A 19969-nucleotide genomic window follows, 5' to 3' on the forward strand; every position below is an offset into this window, starting at 1 on the left:
CGTATTTTACTGATCAGTATTCTAGCTAGTAAATTAAAGGGTTAAATGGCGGAAAAAATTGGCGTGGGCTCCCGCACAATTTTCTCCGCCAGAGTAGTAAAGCCAGTGACTGAGGACAGATATTAATAGCCTTGTAAGGTGACATTAAGCCAAATGAATAATGGAGAGGCGTCAATTATGACACCTATCCATTATTAATCCAATACTAGTAAAGGGTTAAAAAAAAACACACACACATTATTAAAAATTAATTTAATGAAACAATCACAAAGGTTGTTGTATTAATTTATTCTACTCTCAATCCACTCACTGAAGACCCTCGATCTGTAAATAAAAAAAAAATAATAAACCAACAATATACATACCTTCCGAGTTCATAAGAGGCGCCCTCTGCTGGTTGTCCTCATATGATCTTGAGCCTGGGAGCTTTCTAGGAAAGTTCCCACGATCTGGGAACAGCCAGCAGAGGGCGCCTCACTGCAAATGCAGGTAAATATAGGTCATTGACCTACTTTACCTACATTCTCCGGGGTTTTGCAGACATGAGCAACGTTGCATTAGCAAAGCTCGTGGCTGCAAAATATTTTAACCCCTTCAGATGGATTTACATCGTTGGACGTGACAGATCCTCGGAAGGTATGTATATTGTTAGTTTATTATTTTTTTTTTATTTACAGATCGAGGGTCTTCAGTGAGTGGATTGAGAGTAGAATAAATTAATACAACAACCTTTGTGATTTTTTCATTAAATTAATTTTTAATAATGTGTTTGTGTGTTTTTTTTAACCCTTTACTAGTATTGGATTAATAATGGATAGGTGTCATAATTGACGCCTCTCCATTATTAATTTGGCTTAATGTCACCTTACAATAGCAAGGTGACATTAACCCTTCATTACCCCATATCCCACCGCTACACGGGAGTGGGAAGAGAGTGGCCAAGTGCCAGAATAGGCGCATCTTCCAGATGTGCCTTTTCTGGGGTGGCTGGTGGCAGATGTTTTTAGCCAGGGGGGGGCCAATAACCGTGGACCCTCTCCAGGCTATTAATATCTGCCCTCAGTCACTGGCTTTACTACTCTGGCGGAGAAAATTGTGCGGGAGCCCACGCCAATTTTATCTGCCATTTAACCCTTTAATTTACTAGCTAGAACGGCCAAATTTTGCATAGACACACTACTGACATTAGTAGTGTGGAATATGCAAAAAAATGGTGATATGAGATGGTTTACTGTATGTAACCATGTCTCATATCATGTCGGGTTTAGGAAGGAGAAAGCAAAAGCCGGTAATTGAATTGCCGGCTTTCTGCTGTATCGCGCTGGATGAAATATTAATATATATACATATATGTGTCTACTGACATATATATATATATATATATATATATATATATATACAGTATATATGTTTTGTTTTTTTTAACACATGGATCCCTTGTATAGCCGTATGTCTGTTTTGCAAGCCTGCGAGAAAGACACGCAGTACGGATGCCATACGGATTACATACGGAGGATGCCATGCGCAAAATACGCTGAAACACTCTGCCTACGGAGGAGCTACGGACCACTATTTTGGGGAATTTTCAGCGTATTACGGCCGTAAAAAACGGACCGTATTTTCATACGCTGAGTGTGAAGCCGGCCTAATAGTGGCTAATACAGCCCTGTGTCCGATGTGTTAGGCCACATTTACACATTCAGTATTTGGTCAGTATTTTACCTCAGTATTTGTAAGCCATAGGGTATGTGTCCACGTTCAGGATTGCATCAGGATTTGGTCAGGATTTTATGCAGGTATAATCCTGACCAAATCTGCACCTGAGGTCACTGGCAGGTCACCTGCGCTGTCCTTGCGTTTTTTTCTGCAATGTAAAAGACGCGCCACATGTGCGTTTTTGCGGGTCTGCCGCATGCGTCTTTTAATGCATAGTGGAGACGGGATTTCATTAAATCCCCTCCACTATGCTGTAACAACTGGACGCTGCGTTTTTGACGCTGCGGCTCAATGCAGTGTCAAACACGCAGCGTTTCCTGAACGTGGAAACATAATCAGGAGTGGAACAATCAGGGGAAAGTATAATAGAAACATGTCACCACTTCTGTATTTATCACCCACTCCTGGTTTTGGCTTACAAATACTGATTGTGTGCACATGGCTTTATTGTACAGAACTCAGCCCAATCATGGAGTAGTGCAGATGTGATATTTTTTCTGTCATGCTGATTCAGCACAAGAGAACAATGGCAGTATGACGCGAGTGGCTCTGATGTTTGGACAATGCGCACCCATGCAAATCTATGGGTGCATGTAAAATATTTGACTGCACTCAGATGTCATCCAAGTGCAGTCCAACACATGCAGACTCCAAGAATGGAGAAGAATGACTAATTAAGTTCTGAGTCTTCTCCACAGCTGTGCTGCCATTCTCTAATGCGAGAGAATCGGATCACACCAAGATGATACTTGGCTCAAACTCTGACAGTATGATGTGAGCGATATTACTATAGTCTGTCCGATTCTCTCACATGACAAAATCGACAGTGGTGTGACTCCGGCTGTACTGGAAATGTCATCCTACTGCCCAACATGACACCTTGCTCCAGGTACACTGCGCATAAGCATCACTGCCATATTTCCCATGGAAAACCTAATTAATTGGCCAGGACGGTTTAAAACATTAGTAATTAATTGGGCACAGGTAACAGCAATAGCAAATTAATTGTGTAACTCAGGAGCAGAGCTCCAGGGAAGGAACATGGCGGTGAGTTATCCATGACTATATACAGATCAATGTGATACTAAGGCTGGGGTCACACAACAGTAGAAACATCTCATCCAGAAAAGTGAGGCGGTTTTTTTTCTCACTTGTCATCCGTGTGCTCTCCGTATACAATTTGATTCTATATTCAGTTATTAATCATTTACAGGACCACTTAGAATTTCTTATTCCGCAGAAGTGAAAAGTATCCATAAAAGTCGGATGCATATACTGATGGTCCGTGCAATTTTAATTTTTTTTTCTTGCAACGGAACCGATTTTGGAGTGAATACACAGATCTGCGCGGCCTCATTGACTAACATTGGTCCGAGCGCAATCCCTTCTATTGTTGGATTGTACACATCCGATTTATACGCTCATGTGAGCGAGCACTTAGGCTTCACGCAGATATCGGTGCACCATGTACATGTGTCCTCAGTGTTTTTCATGGATAGAAGACATACTGTACATGTTATAATCTATGGAGCAGTTCACATGTGCTTTTATCACTCCTTCACATCCACTCCTTGTTTTTGTCTTTCAAATACTGAGGTAAGAAACTCACCAAATTCTGAACGTGCGCACGTGGCCTTGGTTCTCACTAGGAGTGAGATTTGATGAGTATTTGCTGTTGAAGATTTTCTGCACCTATTAGGTTACTTGCCTTTTTTTCATTGCGCTTTCTTTTTAAGGCCGCGGTCACACTTACGAGTGCAATGTGAGAAACTCGCACCTCAATACCCGACACTGTCGCCAGCACTATTGTAGTGCCCAGCATGTTATGCTCAGCTGGCGATTCTGGAGACACGCACCCATAAATTAAGTGGGCTCATATATTTCCGTTATCTGATTACAGACCTGAGAGGGGTTCTGTCTTAATCGTGTATTTCAGAGATTTACACGGAATCCCTGGAGTAAGCACTCAGTGCAGGATAAATATGCGATCTTTGGGAGGCAGAATGAACAAACCAACAGCAGGTCAAGAATTGTTTTTATTTATTTTTTACACTATTCCTCATCCAGTATAAGTGAGTAGACTACTATATTCTTCGGGTTGATGTGATCCTAGATTTATATCTTTTTGTAGCTTGCCTGCTGTCACTCACTAAAATATTTTTTTTTTTTTTAAAGCATCTGACACAGTTCGCTGTAGTCCAAGTGAATCCAGCGATGTCCTCTGCTCTTCAGAATTGCTGGGTCTTGCACAGCGCAGCGTGACTCAGCAGTGGCTGTTTATAAAGACTATGGAGCCTCAGAACAAGGCTCCATGGTCTTTACAAAGAGGGTTTGCTTGGACTATGTTGGACCAGGGTGGGAACCCCTTTTTTTTTTTTTTTATAGATTGGTGAATAAATTTGTTTAATTTCTCTGTGTTTTGTGTGTATGTTCTTTTCAGGTTTCCATTCGCTGGACTACATTGGGTTTGGTGGACTACGGCGGACCTTTTCCTCTCTAATAAATGGATAATAGTTGGAAACCACAAAACTGCTAATTGTGAGTAACATTTATTCCTCAATCAGATGCCTGTGAGTCACATGTATTTAGCTGTGATTTTTATGGGCAGAACACCAACGTCTATGGTGCTATTCATGTCAGTGTTTTCTGTGGTCCAGATGTCGGCAAAAAATCTCGGAGACATGCCCATTTGTGATCGGAGATCTGGATCAAATTCACCTGTACAAGTCTATAGGTCCATGGAAAGGAGCACAGATGGCAGTTTGTGTGAAGTCCATGTGCTATCCATTTTTTTTTTACACTGCATATCTCCCCATATATCGTCTCCCATCCACCTGCGCCAGTTAGTCATTGAGTTTTTCTGTCTCTTCATCTGGCCCGGACCACCATGGCAGCTTCTTGACGACTTGTATCTACAGAATTTTGTTTGTCAAGTAACTTTTAAAAAATGACAAATGATGAAGCACAGAATTACTGTCAAGGTGAATTTTCCAGACTGTTTTTTAGTCAAAGCCAGATCTTGAACCAGACAAGTGGCGTAATACGAAGAAGCTTACACCTCCTTTATTTCCAAGAGCTTCGCAGGCCTCCCATGTAGCCACCAAGTACCACTGACCTGGACGCTCAACTCTAGTAGTAGTATACAAATCCTTTCATAAATGCTCTCAAATGGGTTATGGCCTAGGTAACTGCAGCTCAAATCTGGTGTCGGTGAGATCCAGCGGTGATTATAATGAGGGCAACCTGGATCTTGGCCAGACTGCACAAGTGTTGTGCCTTATTATGGACCGTGCTGGCCCTTATTGCATATAATACTCAGTGATGAGGGTATGTGCACGCGTCAGGAATTTCTTGCAGAAATTTCCTGACAAAAAAACGGACATTTCTGCCAGAAATCCGCATGCGTTTTTTTTTGCGCTGTTTTTTTGAGCGTGTTTTTATTTTTGGGGTTTTTTTCCAAATGCATAGAATAGCGGGAAAAACGTGAAAAAACCCGCAAAATTAATGAACATGCGTCTTTTTTTTACCGCAATGCGTTTTTCTGCGGGAAAAAAAAATGTGCACAAAAATTGCAGAATGCATTCTAAATGACCGGATGCATATGTCTGCAGTTTGTAATGCGTTTTTATCGCGAAAAAAACGCGAACAAACCTGAACGTGTGCACATACCCTGACTGATGCCTTTGTGTGTGTGGTTTATATTTGTCTATGGCGTGGTATGTTCGTATGTATGCTGAAGAATCAAAATCTCTAGGTAAGAAAGTGCATACGGCTACATTCACACAACTGTATTTTCAGTCCGAGCGCTGATTGTGAAAAACTGGCGGCCAGTGTTATTCAATTCGGCCGTTCAGATCACCGTTTTTTCTCTAGTAACCCCCCACAACAGCACACCTGGAGGATGTTACCCCTTTCCTAATAGGGACAGGAAATGACAAGAGGTTAAATAACCCCTCCCTCATCCTCCCCCTCAGTGTTCTTTCCTGTCCCTACTAGGGATGAAGAGGTCATCCCAGGTGTGCTGTGCCGGCAGCGGTCACCGGGGGGGAATAGAGATATATGTGCCGGGCAGCTGGGATCGGACTTACGTCTATTCCCCGTCGCTGCTCCCGTCTCCTCCGACTCGGGACTCCTTCGCCACCATTCCACACCTGCGCGTAAGGTCTGGGGCGTTCTTCGGCTGGAGGCCTCTCTGAGCTCTCCAGGCCTTCTCCTCCTCCGCGCGCGTGTGTGGGGACTTCCGGTCTGAAGCCGGCGGCGGGATATGACGTCAGAAGCCGGCCGGCTTCACTGAACACGAAGTTCCTAGTGCGTTCCAGCTGGAACGCCAGGCAAACAGCATGGAAGACGTCGGCGTTCTCCCCCCACGTACTTCCGGACACCGGAGGAGGAGGTCCTCATCCAGGAGGACAGGTGCTGCGGTCCGGTCGCCTATATATTTAGGCCCTGGACAGGAAGACATCGCAGGTAGGACCACTGTGTGGTGAAGACTATGGAGATGTCTGCTTCCTCGCGCTCTGCACCTGCAGATCACCGCACCATCCCGGCCCCACTGAGTAGTCTGGCCCAGGGTGTCCACTCCCTGATGTGGGTTGTAGTCTTATGATTCCTTCTCCCTTTCCTTTTAGGGGGACAAGGAACCCACATCAGGAAGCAAAACCAAAACTACCCGCAAATGCGCAGTTTGTATGAAGAAGCTGTCCTCTTCATACAAGAAATCATTGTGCAAAGAATGCACAGAAAAAATTATCAGGGAGGAACAGCCGTCTCTGATGGATGAGATAAAAGGCTTAATTCAGCATGAAATTAGAACATCTCTGGCCACTCTTTCCCAGCCTACACCATCTCCTAGTGCCCCTCCTGAGGCTAAGAAAAGGAAACTTAATCCACAGGAAGAAGGGCAGGAGGACTCTCAAGGGGAGACATCAGACGAACCCCCAGAGGAAGGAGAATTATCCTTTGAACCTGAGACCGTCCAGCAAGAGAGATACTACTTCTCTTCAGCTGACATAGAAGAACTCCTCACAGCTGTCAGGAAGACTATGGAAATTGAGGAAGAGAAGACGGCCCAGTCAGTACAAGAAGAGATGTTCGGGGGGCTTCGTTCTAAGAAGCGTCAGGTGTTTCCTATTCACCAAAATATCCGGGATTTAGTTCTGGAAGAGTGGGAAGCCCCAGAAAAGAAGCTGATTACTCCAGTGGAAATTAAGGACAGATTTCCTGTAGATGCCGAGACAGCTTCTTGCTGGTCGGAGGTTCCAAAAGTGGACGTCCAAATTGCCAGAGTAGCCAAGAAGACCACGCTACCATTCGAGAATGCCTCCCAACTGAGAGACCCTCTGGAACGTAAGATGGATGGACTACTAAGGAAATCGTGGGAAACGTCAGCGTCCTTATTGAACATTAACTCAGTATCCACTTGCGTGGCTAGATCAATGCATCGCTGGCTGGGGCAGCTAGAGGAGCACTTGTCCTCAGGTACTCCGAGAGAAGATATTCTAGCCTCTTTGCCTATCTCCAAAAAGCAACAGGCTTTTTAGCGGATGCTTCCGCGGAATCCGTGAGAGTGACGGCAAGATCAGCTGCATTATCAAACTCAGTAAGGCGTGCACTCTGGCTAAGATCCTGGTCTGGTGACATGACTTCTAAGATGAGGCTGTGTTCGATTCCCTTCAAAGGAAAGTATATGTTTGGACCAGCCTTGGATGATCTTCTGGAGAAGGCTTCAGACAAGAAGAAAACCTTACCAGAACCTAGAAACCCTAGGAAAAGACCCTTCCGCGCTCAGCAGGAGCATACTCCTCAATACAGAGGGAAGGGAAAGACAGGTCGTTGGAGTTATCCAAAAGGAGGGAAAGATAGGAATCTTTTTCTTTCCCAACCCCAAAATCAAAGAAAGCAATGACGCTATCATGGTGGGGGGTCGGATCTCGAACTTCCTCCCATACTGGCAAGAGATTGGTGTGGATCAGTGGACTTTAAGATTGGTCAAAGAGGGGATGAAAATAGAGTTCATATCATATCCCCCAAAAAGAATAAAAACAACAACATTATGCACACCAAAGCTACAATCTACATTGATAGCGGGGATAAAGGATCTCTTATTCAACAATGTGGTCTCCATAGTCCCAGAAAACGAAAGAAACAAAGGTCATTATTCCAACCTATTTCTGATTAAAAAAAAAACAAATGGAACCCATCGGATGATAATCAATTTAAGACCTCTGAATCAATATGTAACTTACAGAAGATTCAGAATGGAGTCCGTCAGATCGACAGTACCCCTAATAGGGCAGGACTTCGTCATGGCAACCATCGACCTACAGGACGCATATTATCACGTCCCAGTCCATCCGACTTATCGGAAATTTCTAAGGTTTGCGGTCACCAGAGGAGAGGCTATAGACCACTTTCAGTTCCATGTCCTCCCATTTGGACTATCCTCGGCTCCAAGGATTTTTACAAAGGTCATGTCCGAGGTAATGGCCTACATCAGAAGTCGGCAGATATGCATAATCCCGTACCTCGACGACCTCTTGGTAGTGGCCCCCACGGTTCCAATTCTTCAGGAACATCTTCAGACAACAATTTAGATCTTGTCATCCCTGGGATGGGTGGTAAACCCCAAAAAATCGGATATGGTTCCGTCCACAACGAAGATCTTCTTAGGGGTCTTATTAGACTCCCACAACCAAACATCTTTCTCACCCGAACAAAAGCGGTCCCTGCTTACATCAAAAATAAGAATGTTGCGGGACAAGAAGATAATATCTCTAAGATGGGCCATGTCGGTTCTAGGGACCATGACATCATGCATCCAGATGGTGGCATGGGCACAGGCCCACACCAGGATACTCCAGACCCATATCCTATCAAGCTGGGACGGATCCCCAGGTTCTCTAGACAAAAAGATCTGGATACCGCCGCATGTAAGGTCCTCATTGACATGGTGGCTACAGAAGGAGAACTTAATGAGAGGTGTTCCTTGGTTGCAAGACCCAGCAGTCACCATAACAGTGGATGCCAGCGGAAAAGGTTGGGGAGCTACGGTAGACCAGCACATATTCCAGGGATACTGGTCAACCGAAATAGCACAGCAATCCTCAAACTTCAAAGAGCTAAAAGCAGTGGAGGAAGTTCTCAAAGCGGCAGTAACTCTTGTGCAGAATTCCCATATAAAAATATACTCGGACAACATGACAACAGTTGCCCACCTTCGCCATCAGGGAAGTACAAGACACGAAGATCTAAAAACAATATCAGCAAGAATATTTTCGTGGTCCGAAGAACATGTTCTCTCCATATCCGCCCTACACATAAAAGGAGAAATAAACGTACAAGCCGACTTCCTGAGCAGGACAAAGATCCATGCAGGAGAATGGAGCCTAAACCCGGAAGTCTTTCAGATACTGGTCAGAAAATGGGGACAACCAGAAGTGGACTTGTTCGCGAACATTCAGAACACAATGGTAGACCAGTTCTTCTCGCTAGACCCAATCAATCCGGGGTTAGCCGTGGACGCATTGGTCCAGCCATGGACATTCACACTAGCATACGCTTTCCCGCCATTGCCAGTTCTACCAAGAGTCCTGCATAAGATAAGGGCAGAGAAACTCAAGGTAATCTTGGTGGCTCCACTTTGACCCAAAAGAAGCTGGTTTGGGGCCCTCATCAGCCTAACAATAGATGGACCAAGAGCACTTTCCTCCGGTCAAAAATCTTCTCTACCAAGGGCCAATACTCCATCCAGATCCCGAGAGGTTACACCTAAATGCCTGGCTTCTGAATTCTCAATTCTGAGGACCAGAGGGCTATCAAAGAGAGTCATTAAGACACTACAAAAAAGCCGGAAAACAGTAACTAATTCTATCTAACAGAAGATCTGGAAGACTTTTATCACATGGTGTGCTCCTGAACAACCTAACCCAGATAGACCGAATCTAGTCAGGATCCTGGATTTCCTACAAGATGGGCTGGACAAAGGTCTCAGACCTAGCACCCTCAAGGTACAAGTGGAAGCCTTGAGCTCTTATTTTGACCAGTCTTTAGCTGACCATAAATGGGTAAGAAGATTCATGACGGCGGCATCCCGCATATCTCCAAGACCCATAAATATAGTTCCATCCTGGGACCTGAATATAGTCCTGAAAGGACTTACACTGCCACCGTTTGAGCCCTTGTCATCTATAAGTATGGATAAACTTGCCTGGAAGACCACCTTCCTGGTGGCTATAACAACAGCCAGAAGAGTTGGTGAACTACAAGCCCTGTCGATCAATGAGCCCTACATGAAGATTCTACAAGACAGGCTTATCCTGCGTTTGGATCCATCCTTTCTCCCAAAGGTCGTCTCTGACTTCCACAAATCGCAGAAGATAATTCTTCCTTCTATCAGGAGCCAAAGAATAAGGAAGAGGAACATTTCCATACTCTGGATGTTCGGAGAATGGTACTCTATTATCTTCAAGCGTCATAGAAGATTAGAAAGGATCAGGATCTGTTTATTCATCTTCTCGGCCAGAATAAGGGGAAGAAGACTTCCAAATCTACAATTGTGAATTGGATAAAAAGGGCAATCCTGGAGGCCTATCAGATTTAGGGCCTTCCACCACCAGAAAAGCTTACAGCTCATTCTACTAGGGCAACAGCTGTCTCCTGAGCCGAGAAAGCCAGTGCTTCCATTGAGCAAATATGCAGAGCGGCTAACGTGGTCCTCGGTCCATACGTTCTCCAAACATTAAAAACTTGACCTGATGTCAAAAGAAGACTTAGTCTACGGAGAAAAAGTCCTTAGTGCTGTAGTCCCTCCCTACATGTTACTCTTGGGTACTGCTCCAGGTGTGCTGTCGTGGAGGGTTACTAGAGAAAATAGAATTATTCTTACCGTTAATTCGGTTTCTAGTAACCCACCACGACAGCAGGAGTAATCCCTCCCTTTGCTTGTTATATGTTCTGAAAAGAATAAATATAATTTGAAGCATTCCTTCTCCTGTGGTCCTTTATAATAACACTGAGGGGGAGGATGAGGGAGGGGTTATTTAACCTCTTGTCATTTCCTGTCCCTATTAGGAAAGGGGTAACATCCTCCAGGTGTGCTGTTATGGTGGGTTACTAGAAACCGAATTAACGGTAAGAATAATTCTATTTTTTTCAAATAGACCACATGCTCATTTAAATCAGTGAGAGCGGGAGAAAAAAAAAAAAAAAAAAAAAAACAGATCCCACATGGCTCATCCGTACAGCATCCAGTTTTGTTTTTGTTTTTTTTTTACAAATACATTGCAGTTCTTTAACATAGAAAACTGTATTTGTTCTTGCAAATTGTAATACCTACCGATTGTATAAAAATGGATTTCATATGGCTGACCATGCAGGTGTAACATTGGACCATATAATATTTGTGAGCTTAGCCATAGGAAAAGAATGTATCCCCTTACTACCTGTTCATATTGTGATCCTTAGCATTACTTGTTAACTGACATGTGGTACAGATGTACTTATCTATAACATATATTGCTGCAATAATTTATTGACTGGTTAAACCTGTCAACTACTAATTGTTAAATGTCACTTTATATTGTACGTTTAAAGAGAAGCTGTCATCGGTTTTTAAAACTCTGAGAGCAACATAGTGCAGGGGCAGAGACCCTGATTCCAGCCATGTGTCACTTATTAAGCTGTTTGCTGCAGTTTTGATAAAATCAGTCTCATCTGCTGCAGATTTCTAATGCTGAGCTCTGTATAACCTAACCCACACCATTGATTGGCAGCTCTGTGCACACTGTGCATAGACAAAAAGCTGCCAATCAGTGGTGGGGGCGGGGTTATACAGAGCTCATGAATATGGAGGACTACACGGCAGCAGGTTTACTAGTCCTCCAGTAATAATCTCCTGTCGATAAAAATCACTGTTTTATCACAACTGCAGCAAGCAGCACAGTAAGTGACATCGCTGGAATCAGGGACTCTGCCTCTACAATATGCTGTTTTCAGGTTAGGTGGCAAAAATCTTTCAACAGATTCCCATTTGAAGTATAAAGTGCTGGATTATTGGATTTTCTGAACTATCAAATGCTGGCAATATCACAGACTATGATATGATGGCAGACACTATTTCCAGTGGAAATAGATATATCAGGGGCACAAAAGTTAAGGGGGCCCATTTCCACCTCCAAAGTAGGTGGAAACTTGCATTGTTGGACTGCAAAGGGCTCAAATACTGTTCTTGCACAAAGGACTTTGCCTGTGTCTGCCAGTAGGGGCCCACGAGGTAAGGGGGGCCCACATCCAGCTCCAATGCAGGTGAAATTCTGCACTGTGAACTATTGGACTGTACAGGGGCCATATATTATCCTTGTACAGGAGACAGATTGCATATGAATCCTCACGTGTAACCTTTACAGAAGGAACGGTATGGCATTAGTCACTTGTTTTTAACGTGATATCCAAAGTACACTGGTATTGACAGTTTTACATAGGACTGCGTGTAGGCCGATAACATTACTAGAGCCGAAGAAGGGTGACAAATTCAGCTCTGCTAAATCCATATGTGTATTTTCTATCCGTATTCTGCAATATAACCAGCGCTGGAAACCGTTCACGTGTATCCGAGTGCTAACATATACAATGAGTTCACTTGTAAATGTATTTTTCCTCAGGTCAATGGTGGCGAACAAGATTCCGCACTATTCATATGAATCGCTGCAGATCCAGGGAAACAATCCAGACTTGTCAGCCTGAAGAGTGGGGAGGAAAGGGTGAATGCAGGAGCAGCTGGGAGAAGAGGAGAATCAAATGACAAAAGCACATGTGCTGGAGAGCAAAGTGAAAGCAAAACACGAGGGGGTGGGCAGGAAGCGGCTGGCAACCAATGCCATCCACCAGGAAGTGGCCACACACTCGCCTCTCATAGCCACACACAGCTGCAGGCACCAAGCATGGCATTCTCCAAAAAGAGAAGATATGACAGGACTGAGCAAGACAATGAGTACTTCCAGTGTTACTCAGACATCACTGTCCATGAGGAAATGCTGTCCGACACCGTGCGCACACATGCCTATAGGGTGGCTATCGCACGCAATCGTAACGCTCTCCTTGGCAAAACTGTCCTGGACGTGGGTGCCGGCACTGGCATCCTGAGTGTTTTCTGTGCCCAGGCTGGGGCTAGTAAAGTGTACGCTGTGGAAGCCAGCGCCGTGTCGCAGCTGGCACGTGAGGTGGTGAAGGAAAACAAGCTCGAGGGACAAGTGGAAGTGATCAACAGCCCTGTGGAATCCGCCGAAATATCCGGGCAGGTGGACGCCATTGTTAGCGAATGGATGGGGTATGGTCTCATGTATGAATCAATGCTCAGCTCCGTTTTGTTTGCCCGGGATAAATGGCTGAAGCCTGGAGGGCTCATTTTCCCCTACTGCGCGAATATGTTCATCGCCCCTATTAATGACACCACCGTGGAGAGCCGCTTGGACTTTTGGAGTGATGTGAAGGACATGTATGGAGTGGATATGACTTGTGTACAATCTTTCGCCAAGAAATGTATCATGGGAAACGATCTGACCGTGTGTTCGGTGTACCTGGAGCATATCCTCTCGCACCCTGTAAATTTTGCCTCTCTAGATCTCCGCAGCGCCACGCTGGATGACATTGCCAACATTACTGGTTCCTTCACGTTCTGCTGCTACGGCTCCTCTTTAATGCATGGATTTGCCATATGGTTTTCAGTTGAGTTTCCAGGTGAAAACGGCATCATCTTGTCTACGTCGCCATATGGTGAAGAAACACATTGGAAGCAAACGATCCTGTACCTGGACGAAGAGGTTCAAGTAGAGCAGGACACGCAGGTCAAGGGGGACATCAAAATGTCACCTTCAGAGAACAACCCCAGGCATTTAAGTGTTACCATCAACTACTCTATTGGGGGGGGAATATCAAGGACTAAGATTTTCCAGATGGGAAATTAACGCTCATTGTGAACAGAAATTATCTTTTTTATTTTTCCGAAGTAAAGCAGATGAAATGGCTATTTGTGTTTAGTTTCCCATTTTGTATTTCTTAAATATATATATATATATATATATAATCGTCATGTTCTTTTTTGATATTCTTACCTTTTTGCAATCTGTTCAACTTATCCACAGGACATTAAGCTATGCTACGCCATTGCACTATATACAGTATGTCACTAATTCAATTTCGTTGTTGAATAGTGTATATTTTGTATTGCAATACATTGAGAATAAGGGTGTTCAAGCCATCCAAATGTATGCCACAATGGCTACTCTTTTGGCCTACCTTAGGCCAGTCATAACCTATTTACGTGTTCATACACGTATATCTAAAATAAATTATATATTATATACTTTTGCCAGTGTGTGCACCAGACGTTCCCCAGCAATGCAGGATGAATGTGCACTTATTGAATTGATGTAATGTATAGGCCAGGTAAGATATTAAAATCATAGCAAATGAGGACAGCAACCTTCTCCACTGACAGAAGTAACTGACCTAGCTGTTTCAATGAGCAGTCAACCATTCTTTTAATGTGTCATATGTCAAAGGACCTGTTGGACCTGGGACTGGAATATGTAGCTGATGATTGGGACACCTTTTTAAAAGGGAAAAAGAGCATGCATTAAATTTCAGCCTGCAATCCTCACTTCTTTAGACTAGCCTTACACAGCAACATGTCACATTGGATGTAATGATTTCCTACTGTGTTGTGCCTAGTGATGTGCGAAAGTGCTTGGATAAGGTGTTATCTGAGCATGCTCGTGTGCTACTCCAGTATCTTTGGCGTGCTCAAATAATATGTTGGAGTCCCCGTGGCTGCATGACTGTTCGACAGCTGCAACGCATACAGGGATTGCCTAACAAACAGGTACCGTAATCCCTGCATGTCTTGTGACTGTTGAACATCTGCGAGACATGCAGCCGCGGGGACTTGAACATATTTTTCAAGCACGCCGAAGACACTTGGTGAGCACCCAAGAGTGCTTGGATCACACCTTATCTGAGCACGTTCGCTCATCACTTGTTGTGACATACTGCAACACAATCGCCAATGTTTCCAGATGGATTGCATTTTCTGTTGCTGTCACACGTCTTTTGTGACATTTTTGTCATAAGCTTCAATGCAAGTCGCACCTGACATGTCTGCAAATTTGCGATTTTATTTACAGGAAAATCACAGCAAGTCATGGACAATTTGCACAGATTTTTTTGCCACCCAACACATGTAGCCTTAGGCTAAGGATATGTGCACATGCGGTGTGCAGTACCATGTAAACCTATGGAAAACAGAATCCACAGTGCACATGCTGCGGAAAATACAGCTCGGAAACGCTGCGCTGTATTTTCTGCAGCATGTCAATTCTTTGGGCGGATTCTGCACCGTTTTATACCTGCTCCTTTATAGAAATCCGCAGGTGGTAAAACGCAGGTGAAATCTGCACAAAAAACGCTGTAAATCCATGGGTTATCCACAGGTAAAAAGCAATGTGTTTTACTTGCGGATTTTTCACAAACTGAGATGAAAAATCTGCACAGAAATCTGTAACGTGTGCACATAGCCTTATTCCTTTTCAGACACCCTGAAATGCAGTTTTTGTCGGCTCATATTTTAACTATTGAGGGTCTGTCTCTCCCTGTAATGCATGCTGGACTTGAGGCCTCGGTCCCAATGCTGTCATTTGCATTAGATAGCATGTAGGAGCACAGCCTAATCCTTGCACTGGTTTCAGCCCATAATAGATCTTTTCATCCTTGGGCTTGCAGACGCTGATGATGAGTAGTGTGGAATTTGCCCTTGTAGATTCAGGTGAAGAAGCTCTCTTTCACTCTTGAAACTCAGAGTCTATCTGATTCCCCCTTCTTGTAAGAGTGTGCTTTCCTCTCTATCTAGACTCTAACATAATACAGCTTTTGTGTTTTGCCCTTCCTGATGACTTGGGTGCTTTCTTCCCTCTTCACAGTCTGATCCTAGGGAAGGGAGTAGGGATGCAGAGTGAGCTGATAGTCAGAGGCATTATACTGTGGGATATATTTAAAAAGTGGGAGGTTCACAGCCTTATGCCACCTTACATACATCTGCAGCATTCAATGTTTCACCCATTATTTCAAGTCCAAAAAGTTTGTCTTTACGTGGCCTTCAGATTTCTACAGTACCATCAGAGCTTGTAAGAATATGATATTCTGCTTAAGGGCTCCTTTCCACTTGCGAGAAACACGTCCGTGTCTCGCATGTGAAAACCAAGCTGTGGCGCCGGCACTTCAGAGCGGAGCGGGCGGCTGCATAGCAACACATGGAGCCGCCCGCTCCGCTCCCCAAGTGCCGGCGCCACAGCTTGGTTTTCACATGCGAGACACGGACGTGTTTCTCGCAAGTGGAAAGGAGCCCTTAAAATGAGTCTAACTACTAGTGTGCGATACAAATCTTTGTTTTTTTTTTCTTTTTGTTCTGTTTTTTTTAGTTTGGTTTAAGGGTGTTTCTTATATTCCATTAGAATGAGAAACAAAACAGTTGCCCTCGTGGTCTGTGGTCACAGCATTATGGAGTTTCTATTTGTGCATATGCACATGTTCATATTGCTTCTAAGGTATGTAAAGTACATTTTCGTGACAGATTTCGAGCCATTATTACAAGACCTCAAAGCCCTGAGTAAATTTTTTTGGTGACTTTCTTGACAGTTCCTTAAATACAAACATTGTGACCTTGTCATTCCTGTGCTAGTAAAGTTATGAATTTACAGATTTTGCCCATTAGCAACTTGAAATTAGAAAATGTAAATGATTAATTTCTTTACTATGTTAAGTACTGTGCTGTCCCTAAGGCCTCATGCATGCCTCCATACTCCGCAGGACATGAGAGAGAGGGACACTGTGGTGTGGCAAATATTTTTTTTTATATAACTAAACCAGACCCCTAATCCTGCCCAGTAATTTTTTTTATGCATTAGCACAAATAATACTGCTCCTAAAGAATCCTCTTAGTCACACGCAGTTTAATTACTTCTGGAGGGCCCATAGACTTTATATGTTCGGGCAGTGCACATTTTTCCTTGTACTGATGTTCTAAAACATCAATGAATTGTAAGCAGTAGTGATGAACGCATGTGCTAGTTACTCGAGTTTGCGTAGGGCGCTCGGGTATGCACCGAGTATCGCGGGTGGTCGAGTGACGTGTTCGCGTCCCCTTGGCCGCATGTTTTGCAGCTGTTAGGCAGTGCACGCATGTTTTATGGTTGTCTGACAAGCACAAGCATACCTAAGCACCCTAGGCAAACTTGAGTAATGAGCAGCCAATCGGGGCACAGAAACCATTCACAACATTCAGACACAAGGGCTTTTGTCAGTGGCTGCCGAAGTTGCATGTCCCTCTCAATGTAAAAAGCAGACATGTTGTTTTGCTGGCACCATTTTCTCAGTGTAACAGCACAGAGATCGCTCCTACCATCAGGCCCCATTGCCTAATCAAAATTGTTTGGGCTAATATTGGTGTGCAGGCACTAGGCCACATTTCCTAATCAAAATAGTTTGGGCTAATCGTGTCACTTCACAACAATATCTCAGAAAATACATACTGATTATTAATATAGTGATATGTTATGACCTGGTGGTTAGGAGCACCCGGCCTGATAGTTAAACTCATACAGGACGAGCTCTGGGATGTGGGAGCTCTGCTGACCGCAAGCCCTAATCCTATTGCAACCACTAGAAATAGCCGTGGAGCGCTCCTGACGCTCCCTAGGTGCCTCGTCACAGCCTAAGAGCTAGCTAGCCCTAGAGAAGAAAATAAAGCCTACCTTGCCTCAGAGAAATTCCCCAAAGGAATAGGCAGCCCCCCACATGTAATGACTGTGAGTAAAGATGAAAGTCACAAACGCAGAAATGAGATAGGTTTCAGCAAAGGGAGGCACGACTTACTAAATAGACAGAGGATAGGAAAGGAATCTCTGCGGTCAGCACAAAAACCTACAAAAGACCACGCAGAGTGTGCAAAAGGGTCCTCCGCACCGACTCACGGTGCGGGGGTGCCACCCTGCATCCCAGAGCTTCCAGCTAGCAAGACAAAATCAAGATAACCAGCTGGACAAAGAAACAAGAACAATAATAACAATCAGGAACTTAGCTTCTGCAGGAGAAGACAGGACACCAGACAGATCCAGGAGCGAACTGAACCAATGCTAAAACATTGACAGCTGGCATGGAGAAACGATCTGAGTGGAGTTAAATAGAGAAGCCAACCAAATGATAAACCACGTCACCTGTGTAAGGAACCTCAGAAGCAGCAGCTCCACTCACAGCCACCAGAGGGAGCCCACAGACCGAACTCACCGAAGTACCATTCATGACCACAGGAGGGAGCTCGACAACAGAATTCACAACAGTGATAGGTGACTGATAGGTCTGGGCCTAGGGTTGTGAAACAGCTGGTTAAAAGTGAGGAAAAAGCGAGGTCATGGTGGAAGGGGGGATTTATTTATTATTTTTTTTTATTTTATTAATTTACATAGAGCCATTAATTCCACAGCGCTTTACAAACATTTTTGGGACTGTCCCCATTGGGACTCGCAATCTAGAATCCCTATCAGGAGTGCGGGAGGAAATAATAATTTTTATTTATATAGCGCCAGCATATTCCGCAGCACTTTACAATTAAGCGGGGACATGTACATACAATACAAGTTAAGACAATTTAAACAGTGACATTAGGAGTGAGGTCACTGCTCGCAAGCTTACAATCTACAAGGAAATGGGGGGGGGGACACAATAGGTGAAAAGTGCTTATTTCAGGTCTGGCAATTATAATAAATAGGGATTTTCATATAAAGCTGCATTATCCAGTCATCAACCCGTAGTGCAATAGTCAAGTATCAAGTGCAGTTATCGTGTGCATGGAGGGTGTGGAGACAGATGAATAGTTGGGTGCAGATTCAGAATAATATTTGGAAGGAGGGAACAGGGCAAAGTTAGTTTACTGAGTGGTTGATGTGGTAGGCTTGTTTGAAGAGATGGGTTTTCAAAGCGTGCTTGAATAGATCGGGGCTAGGTATCAGTCTGATCATCTGGGGAAGTGCATTCCAGAGAGCTGGCGCAGCACAAGAGAAGTCTTGGAGATGGAGGTGCGAGGTTTGGATTACGAGTGATGTTAGTCTTAGGTCATTTGTAGAATGGAGGGCACGTGTAGGGCGATAGACAGAGATGAGAGAGGAGATATAAGGCGGTGCAGAACTGTGGAGAGCTTTGTGGGTGAGAGAAATGAATTTATACTGGACCCTGTATCGAATGGGTAGCCAGTGTAATGACTGGCACAAGATGGAGGCATCAGTGAAGCGGCTGGACAGAAATATGACCCTGGCTGCCGCATTCAAGATGGATTGGAGAGGAGAAAGTTTGGTAAGAAGGAGACTGATCAGAAGAGAGTTGCAGTAGTCCAGACGGGAATGAATAAGAGCAACAGTAAGAGTCTTAGCAGTTTCAAAGGTGAGAAAAGGTCGGATTCTGGAGATGTTTTTGAGATGCAGGTGACAAGAGCGAGTGAGTGATCGGATATAATGAGTAAAGGAAATTTCGGTGCTGAATATGACCCCAAGGCAGCGGGCATGCTGCTTGGGAGTTATGGTTGAACCCTCCAGGGTAATTTCGATGTTGGGTAGAGTGAGGTTAGTAGAGGGGAGAAATGCGTGAAGTTCAGTTTTGGAGAGATTTAGTTTCAGATAGAGGGAGGACATGATGTTAGAGACAGCAAACAGACAATCCTTGGTATTTTGAATTATGGTAAGGGTGATGTCAGGGGAAGAAGTGTATAATTGGGTTTCATCAGCATAGAGATGATTCTGGAGCCCAAATCTGGTGATTGTTTGTCCAATGGGGCAGTGTATAAAGAGAAGAGGAGGGGGCCCAGGACTGAGCCCTGTGGAACCCCGATAGTAAGGGGACGAGGAGAGGAAGAGGAGCAGGCAAAAGATACCGTAAAGGAGCAGTCAGAGAGGTAGAAGGAGAACCAGGAGAGGGCTGTGTCCTTGAGGCCTATAGAGCGGAGCATAGTGAGGAGGAGCTGGTGATCCACAGTGTCAAATGCGGCAGAGGAAACTGGAGTACCCGAAGGAAACCCACGCAAACACGAGGAGAACATACAAACTCCTTGCAGATGTTGTCCTTGGTGGGATAGTCTTGGTGTTCGACATGTAAGTGGGTTAGGTGGTAATGTTACTGAAAGCTCAAGGACTGTACTGTGCTGTCAGGGCAAGAAGAG

General features: G+C 44.3%; 1 protein-coding gene across 1 annotated transcript; it reads left to right on the plus strand.

Annotated features, from left to right (window-relative positions):
- Nucleotides 1–12571: 12571 nt before the first annotated feature.
- On the plus strand, nt 12572–14072 carry PRMT6 (protein arginine methyltransferase 6). Its single transcript, XM_069737379.1, has one exon. It carries the CDS (start codon nt 12654–12656, stop codon nt 13674–13676), a length of 1023 nt encoding a protein of 340 aa, XP_069593480.1. The 5' UTR covers nt 12572–12653; the 3' UTR covers nt 13677–14072.
- The last annotated feature ends 5897 nt before the right edge of the window (nt 14073–19969 follow it).

The sequence above is a fragment of the Ranitomeya imitator genome, chromosome 8 (assembly GCF_032444005.1).
Source record: "Ranitomeya imitator isolate aRanImi1 chromosome 8, aRanImi1.pri, whole genome shotgun sequence".
NCBI lineage: Eukaryota > Metazoa > Chordata > Amphibia > Anura > Dendrobatidae > Ranitomeya > Ranitomeya imitator.